At 41.2% G+C, this 9013-nt stretch overlaps 1 protein-coding gene across 1 annotated transcript in view; it reads right to left on the bottom strand.

Moving 5' to 3' along the window:
• Positions 1-5539: 5539 nt before the first annotated feature.
• Positions 5540-9013, bottom strand: part of maml3 (mastermind-like transcriptional coactivator 3) — a 125362-nt gene continuing 121888 nt past the window's right edge. The window contains exon 5 of the mRNA XM_077246587.1: positions 5540-8860. Coding sequence (XP_077102702.1) covers positions 7890-8860 — 971 coding nt within the window. The 3' untranslated portion in view covers positions 5540-7889. The remainder of the gene's footprint in view (positions 8861-9013) is intronic.

The raw sequence follows: 9013 nt of genomic DNA, 5'->3' as shown, positions 1-9013 counted from the left end.
TGCCGCTTTTCCCTATTGAATGGCCAGCCACCGGTGCATATGAGGCTGCAATGGCTGCCACGTAGACCTTGAGCGTGGATGGAGTACGGCCTGCATCCAGCAGCTCTTGAAAAAACGAAAGTATCAGTGATACTTCACACGAGACTGGGTCCTGGTTCCTGGCTGAGCAACTGCCAGAGAACTCAGATCATTTAAGTGCATAGAGGTGTCTCGTAGACAGAGCTCTAGCCTAGCTGATTGTGCTTAGGACACTCGCTGGGAGGTCCACTAGCTCCCGTTGAGGGGCCACACATGGAGGGCCCATAGTTTGGGACGGGGGTGCCACATTGTCCTGTTCGCCTGGGAAAGAAGGTCTTTCCTCAGGGGTATTGCCCATGGGGCTGCTGTGAGCAGCTGAATCAACTCGGGTAACCAAGTTTGGATCCGTTAGAGAGGGGCCACTAGTGGGACTGAATGTCTGCCCTCCCTGATCCTTTTTATGACCTGAGGGAGGAGCAAGACTGGAGAATAAAGGGGAACGCTGGGCCATTCATGGACCAGCGCATCCCTGCTCTTCGAGAAAAATATTGGGCAAGGAGAATTGTTTTCGGAGGCAAAGAGGTCGACCTCTGATCTCCCGAAGATGTTCCACATCAAAACTGTTTGGGACAGCATGTCTGCTCCCTGGTTCAGTTTGCCCGTCACATGCGTCACTCTCAGCGAGCGCAGGTTGCTTCCTGCCCATAAGAGGAGACTCCTGGCCAGTATGTACAGTCGTCTCGACCTCAGCCCGCCCTGGTGGTTTATATAGGACACTATCTTCGTGTTGTCTGTACAGACCAGAACATAGTGACCTGTCAGACGTGGTAGGAACGTTTTGAGGGCCAGCAAAACCACCAGCATTTCCAGGCAGTTGATATGCAACGTCCCTCCGTGCTCGTCCAAGAGCCGGAGGCCGGTTCGCCCTCACACAGAGGTCTCAAGACTAATTAGTCTCAAGACTATCCCCAAGCTCACCCCTGACTCGAACAGACTGGGTTTCGACCAGGGTGCCAGGTCTCTGGTGCAGCCATGGTTTACCCTGATATAAAGATGGCCTGAGCGCCTCTTGGGGGGGAACCTGTGGTTTCTACCCAGTGGAAGTACGGATGATGCGGAGCCATGAGGCCTAGAATCTTCTTAAAGTTTCTGAGGGGTCTCTTGGTCCCCACTCTGAACGAGCTCGCAAATCGCTAAATAGCGAGAGAGCGTTTGTGCAATAGCCACGCCCTCATTTGGGCTGAGTCTATAACTGCACCCAGGAAGGAGATCATCTGACTGGGAAGCAGAGAGCTCTTGGCTGAATTTATTCTGAGTCCTACAGTAGGCATTTTAAATGGCTGAGGAGCACAGATCTGTGAGAGATCAGTTCCGCCTCCGACTGGGCCAGAATGAGTTCAAATCCGCACACCAAAAAAAAAAAAAAAACAATTATATAATAATAACAGTAATCATACTATTTTCTTATATTATTATATCAATATTTTCAGTAAAAAAAAAAACTGTTGTTGCTTTTCAAACTTTTTGTTCTTTTGTGATGTGTGGATTCCACAAAGAGCTGTTTTGAGACAGACATTGTTATCTCAAAGGATCCTCAAACAAAGCTCAGATTAATCTTCATATCCTGTCTAATATGTTGACCATTTAATTATGTAATATAGTATCCAGGATTGACAGTTTACCCCACAACTAATTTTCATTATTTTATCTTGTTAGGTGCGTAAGGTTCTCAATCAAGAGGCTCTGAGTTTTAGTAGAAGACCTTGCTGCCATCTAGTGGTCATTACAGGGACAGGTATATGAGAGACAATATTACATCGGCCAGATTTAGGATTATGTAAAGTCCAGTAAAACAGTTAAGCATCTTTTAGGATATTTAATTACAGCTATTTTAATTACAGCTATATTTTGACAACATAGTTCAATAATGCAGTGAACTGAAATACTGGCATGTTTTAGCAAACTTGCAATTGGCGTAACCCACGTGCTGTGATCTTTGATTCATTAAATTTAAGCAAATAACAATTAAGAGCTATTTTTTTTGTGAATAACGACTTGAAATTTTTTGTTCCAGGCTATATGAATGTATTCACTTTGTTGCACCTTCTGTCTCTGCTGTGATCATTAAAGCTCCATGGAGAATAGTACATCCATTATATGATTTAGAAGAGACTCCAGGAGAGCAGAAAGGCAATGGAAGCACACACATCTTACAGTTCACCATGATACCTATAAGACGCATCTGGAAATGTTAAATAATGCAATGAAGCCTGCCAGAAAAGCTTATTTTTCAAGTTTAATTAACTGCAACAAAGACAATACTAGTTTCTAATTCTATTCATCCTGGCCAAATTTACCCATTGGCCTCTGTCCATCATGGCCTCCTAATCATCCCCATATACATAGATTGGCTGTATCACTCTTTCTCCTAGCTGGTGTGTGTGTGTGATGGGGGTTCTGGCATAATATGGCTTCCGTCGCATCATCCAGGTGGATGCTGCAGATTGGTAGTGGTTGAGGAGATGTGAAGCGCTTTGAGTACCCAGAAAAGTGCTATATATGTAACAAATTTTTACTTATTATTATTATTCTCCACTATCGTGCTGAACCTCAGCTTAAATATTGTAAAAACAAGAGTAAATTGCAATGAGATTGCAGAATTTTTTATTGACAAATTTACTTCCATATGGCAAAACATTGCCAGCACTTGTCCTACTTGTAAATTATCCGACTCCCAGCTAGTGCTTTGCAATGTAACCAGTCCTCCATCTCAGCTGTCAGCCCCAGTACACTTACACCGGTCATTTCACATGAATTCATCTAGCTGCTCTCTCGACCCATTACCCACTAAATGTCTCGAAACAGTTATGATCGGCTATTACCAAACACCCCGAATATCGTTAATCAGTATAGCCTACAGCAAGGAGTTTTTCCACAAACTTTTTCAATTGCAATTTTTGATTTGATTATTCTGTGCTCGGTAAATACAGACCAATCTCTAATCTTCCATTTCTTGTTAAAATGTTTTTTTTTTTTTTTAAATAGTATGCTTACAGCCTGTTAACTATCTCAATGCCTATACACTTAATGAAACATTTCGTCTAGCTACCTGGAAAACTACAGCACCGAAACAGCCTTGAATTGGGTTTTAAATGATCTGCAAGTTATCCGGGACTCAGGGAACTTTGCAATCCTTGTTCTTTTAGATCTGAGTGCTACGTTTAACACAGTTGATCATGAGATTCTACTCAGAAATATCCCCTTCTGACAATGAGAAACTTGTTAAACAAGGATAAAATTGTCGAGTCAGCATTAAAGCACTTTTGTTTTTAAAAGGTGCTATATAAATAAATCTTTACTTAAAATATCTATTCCTCCCCACAGAAATTTCTCATATGACTTCAGGAAACCTGAATATAGCTTAGAAATAATATGGCTGAACTTAAAAACAAAACAAAAAAAACTAATAGGTCTGCCTTTTTTGGATGTTGACACCCCCTGGAAACTGTTTGCATAATATATTTTCTACATTTTGTTTTTGCTTCGTTTACAATCCTGGGTACATGTAGGCTACATTTAGAAAAATAATGGGGGGGATAAAACACACAGGCACCTTTGCTTGTGATTTGTTCTAGTCTTCCAGATGGTTGCTAGATGATTCGCAGCACTGGCTGTTTTATTAGATCAGATTAAAGGATGATTTTATTTAACTAATGGACGAAGTGCTGAGGGACTAGATGACCCCATTTAGAAGGAAACCCCATGGGACACGGCAGTCTGTGTGTTTATGTCCCATCTCTACTCTGCAGCCAACAGCCCAAACAAACTCCGTCCTCCACCCCCTTTCTCCCTCAAATTTCTCACTGCGAGGTTGTTTCAACCCTGAAGATGAGTAATGGCTGTGTCATAGTGACACCTCTCCATTCATCATAATCAGAAGATAGCGCGCAAAAGCAGCACAGCGCAAAAGAGAAAGATACAAAGAGAAGGAGAGTGATTCATATTAAACCGCGTTCTTTAGCATATGTGGCTTTAATTAATTAATACACCCGCCCCCTGTCTCTCCCTGTAATTTACATCTTTAGCTACCAATTCTCCTGGATTTTATTCAAACAAGCAACATGGTATATTTTATTGGTCTTCCATTTAGTTTATCTTTATTTACTTTCAGACTTTAATCAGGGTAGGCAACACTTTAAATTTATCGCAAATGACCACGAGACATTGAGAGATAGATGCAGTTTGTTCAATGTGTTGTATTGGTTCAAGGTCATATATTGTTTGTATTATATTTCACAGCATGTTTTACTTATATATTTATATAACTATATATATATAAAACTATATATATATATATATATATATACACAACTCACACACACACACACAACCACACACACACACACAACCACACACACACACACACACACACACACACACACACACACACACACACACACACACACACACACACACACACACACACACACACACACACACAAAGTCATGCTCAAAAAGTTTACATGCGCCATGCAGAAAAATGCAAACCTGATGCTCCAGAAGGAAACATTATGCATTAAGAGTAAGCGGTGAAAACCTTTTGAGTTTGAAGATCATTGAATTGTACTTAATTTATCTTCCGGGAAACATGCAAGTATCTTCTGTTGCTATTTAAACAAAATAAGAAAAATGTGGACATCATCCTGTTCAAAGTTTTCACCCCCAGGTCTGAATGCACCTTTTCTCCTTGTGGAGCATCAGTGAATGTTTGAACCTTTTTTAATAATTGTGTTTGAGACCCTCAGTTCTCCTCAGTGTGAAAGGATGGATCTCAAAACCATACAGTCACTGCTGGAAAGGGTTCAAAATATGCAAAGGATGCAGGAAAACTGAAGAACTTGCAGGACCTGAATGCTTTTTCTGAAGAGAATTGGGGAGTTTAACTGCTCAGGCAGACAACTAACTCAAGAATAGCCACCACAAAACAGAAACAAGAAAAGCAGTGGTGGATCATCCAGGTAACCAGACACAGTATTAACCACAACACTTTATTTTGATGGTCTCTTTTGAACCTTCTGTTGACTAGTAATTTTGCAACTACATGTCAACTTATTCTAACCCTAACAGTCTACTAATACTCTACTAGCACTCTAACAAGAGTTAGACATGTAGGTGCAACGTTATTTAGTCAACAGAATGTGTTAAAGGGACCATCAAAATAAAGTAAAACCAAATTAACATTTAGCAGATTCTGCAAGGTGTATGTAAACTTTTGAGCATGACTGTACTATATATATACACACACACACACACACACACACACATCATCATCATCAACCGTAATGACAGTTCATGCACGACGATGACAGTTCAACACCTGTTTTTCTGGCTTTTCTGTAAATATTCCATATTTTTTGTCTTATTTTCTTTTTCTGCTGTTTCTTTGAATATAGTTTAAACATATAAAAATGTCAAATGTGTTATACCCTTGTTTTTGTATCAAAAAAGTTGCAGAGACTTATTTTAATGAGAACATTTTTAATGATCAATCTCTTTAATGTATTTTTTTCTGAAAAACAAATTCTTTGTAACTCTCTGGCATTACCATTTACATAATTCTGTACATGAAAAAGAAAAAAAGCACTGCTTTAGATACAGATTAAAATTTGAAAACTAGAAAAAACCTTCAAAATAAAAATTAGAGGAGGTTTACATTACAAATTAGTAGTAAGACATTGTCTGAAGTGCAATGGTATAGCTCAGATGAGTTTAAAAGTGGAAAAAAAGACGAAATAAAAATACTTCTCTATCTTAAACAAACAGCAATATTTTACAGTTAGTAGAGACATATCCTCTGATGTATTTAAAATTGTAAAAACATATTTACATATAACTGTATCTGATATATATCTTTTTCCATCACATATATGTCAGCACCAGTAAGAAATAAAAAGGAGAAAAAAGATAATCTTGATGACTTCAACAGAAATCAAAAACATGTTCATCTTGGTCCCAGATTGGTGATATTTGGTGAGACGGCAGGAGAACGTGGGCTTTACCCTCTCCAACTGCGATCCTCTTGACACAGCAACAATATAACACTGCGAAACACTGAAGATGTGAATGCGTTCAATCTCCCATTAAGACAGAAATTTCAAGAAATTCAAGTCAGTTACATTCCTCATAGAGCTGAAACAATCAAACTAGAGCTCGATCACAGAAAGAGACAGCATGACTATAATACCATAAAGTAACAACTAGGAGAAAAGACTGATATTCTTTGTGTGGCATTTCATGGTAAACAACAGACAACTAAAGTAAAGAAATGGTTACCATTTTGAGACTTCATTTGAAATTAGTTGACAGACCAGGTTAAACTCATACAAGTAACACAACAAATCATTCTTTAGTTTATGTGAACTATACATTTTTCGAATAATGAACAAGTTGGTGGGAATGGATTGTAAATAAATTGAAATTCCCAATACAGAGCAGAGGCTTACATGTACAAATTAAGTCAATTTTTTCTATTTTTGTTGAAACTGCCACAGTTGAAAGAGAAAAAGAAAGTTGACTGGATTACAAACGGCTTGCCGGAGTCTTGATGTGCTTGTTATTTCTCTGTCAGGCATTGTGTAAAGGTTAAAGGAGTGTCAGTGTGTGCAAGAGCTTGAAGTCATTGAAATAATATGTCATTTGACTGGTAAAATAAAAGAAAAGTGGCATGACCCATCAGCGGAAATACAGTATGAACGGTGTATTTAATTTTTTTCTTTTTTTATTAAAATATCTTTAACCAGTGTTCACAAGCAATTATCTACAGAAAAGGAACAAAACTAGAATGTTGTGAAGCGTTTTAAATTATAGAATCAAAACACTACATTTGCCTCAGATTACTTTAACAAACTAGTGGGGGATTACATTAAAATCGTATAAATATTACTTTATACTTGGTGAACTGTTTCTTGTAATCCAGATGAGTTCGTATATTCTTTCTATAGCTGCCATTGTGACTAAAGAAAACATCTTTCTCACAGTTTTAGAGAGGGGAGGGAGAAGTTCGTAGCTGCCAAATCTCTTCAAGCAATATTAACAAACACCTAGTTGACAAACACACACACACGGCTTCACTCTTCTACTGACACCGGTCGCCTAGCGACAGCAGAGCATCCATCTTGCATGCACTGAGAGCACACGGAGTCTGATGTGTTTTGTTGTGATGCTCTTAGTGCAAATAAATGCGCGCACACACACACACACACACACACACACACGCACGCGCGCGCACGCACGCACGCACGCACGCACGCACGCACACACACACACACACACACACACACACAGCAAATCAACACACATCAAGAGCAGCGAGAGAGAGAAGATTTGTAAGAGAAGAAAGAGGAGGTGTGTTGAATTGTTTGGTTTGGGAAAAGGGATCCATTGGTGACAAAGGCCCACCTCAAATTTCCACACACTCTTTAATACATGAACAGGATGTCAGAACAAGGGAGAACTAAATACACAAAAACATCCATAAATCTTTCCCAATGTCATTTTGCAGGTTTTCAGTGCCTCTTGCCCTTAGTCCAGCACAAAGGACATAAGAGAGAAAAAAGACAAAGACACAAATGGATCAAATCTAAAATGGGTATTTCTTTAAAAAACAACAAAAAAACAACAACAACTGAACACCGGAACCTTACTGGAGAAGCAACCCAAACAGAGAGGAATTGGTTTAAATATTGTGACAGCACACACATGTATTACACAACATGTAATATATTTCTTAGATTTGTTGACCATGTTAAAAAGAAAAAAGAAAAAAAAGGATCACATTTTCCAAAATCGTTCTGTTAAAAAAATCCCTTAGGCTATTGGTTGGGGAAAAACTCTTCCATCCAACCTTCCGTTGAATCCAAATCTGTCCCATCTGACAGGCCGAACGAAACCCCGGCCCCGGCCCCTGATTGGCTGCCGTAACCGTATGCCAGGTCCTGATTTGACGTCCTCTGGTAGCCCTGAGGCTGACCCCCTGGCATGTACGACCCACCCCCTCCCGATGCTCCCGGTATGCCCTGAGCAGGGCCTTGTCCAAAAGCGGCCATGTTGGGCACTCCCTGGTTCATGCCTGGCATTACCATTCCCCGCGGCTGGTTGGTCCTTGGTTGCCCCGCCATGTGCGGCATCATCGGCCCACCCATTGCAGCTGGGTTTATTGAACGCGGGTCCACCATAGTCTGTCCGCCCATCGCTTGTGCGAAATGCTGCTTGGCTATCCTAGGAGGCTGGCCACCTTGCATGGCGTACGCAGGGTTACTGTTAAACACCATGTCGTTTGAAGTCCTTCCGGCCATGGCCTGAATATTTTGCTGCTGCGGCCACGTCGGGACTCCGCCTCCCATCATGCTCTGCAGTCTCTGAACTTTGGCCATCGGCTGCCCACCAGGGGCGACACTGGCTGGTTTTATCTGCTGCTGCGGGAGGGCCTGGTTCATTAGCATCCCCGGTCCATACCCGCCTCCCGGGCCTCCGCCGACCATTCCTTGCCCGCCGGCGCCCGCTTGTCTTTGTGCCATCGCCATACCGGGCTGGTTGGGATGGTGCTGCGGTTGCTGCTGGAGCATTTGGCCCATGTTTGGGTTCATACCCTGGTACATGGCAGTCTGTGAACTGGCCTGGCCTCCGTATGCCATGCTCATGTCACCCTGCGAGGGCATGGCGGCGGAGTTCTGGACGGGCGCCATCTGCAGTATCCCCGGGTTCTGTTGCTGCTGCTGCAGAAGCCGAGCGTTCCGCATGTTCTGCAGTGTCTGGTTCCTTGCTACCATCTCCTGGGACGTGCCTAAAATCATATAAAATTAAATAATATTAACTGACATCTGTTGTTCTCGTTACACTTCCAGTACATTAAAGGCTTGCTTCAATTAAAGATAAATACACACTCACAATTGCATAGCAAATCCCTGTCAATTGTATATCATGACATAAACTGCAC

The sequence above is a fragment of the Siphateles boraxobius genome, unplaced genomic scaffold, assembly GCF_051911475.1.
Source record: "Siphateles boraxobius isolate OS27281-9 unplaced genomic scaffold, OSU_SipBor_1 29, whole genome shotgun sequence".
In the NCBI taxonomy this organism is placed as follows: domain Eukaryota; kingdom Metazoa; phylum Chordata; class Actinopteri; order Cypriniformes; family Leuciscidae; genus Siphateles; species Siphateles boraxobius.
Note: the sequence above shows the minus strand (reverse complement) of the source record. Positions and strands in the feature narration are given on the sequence as shown.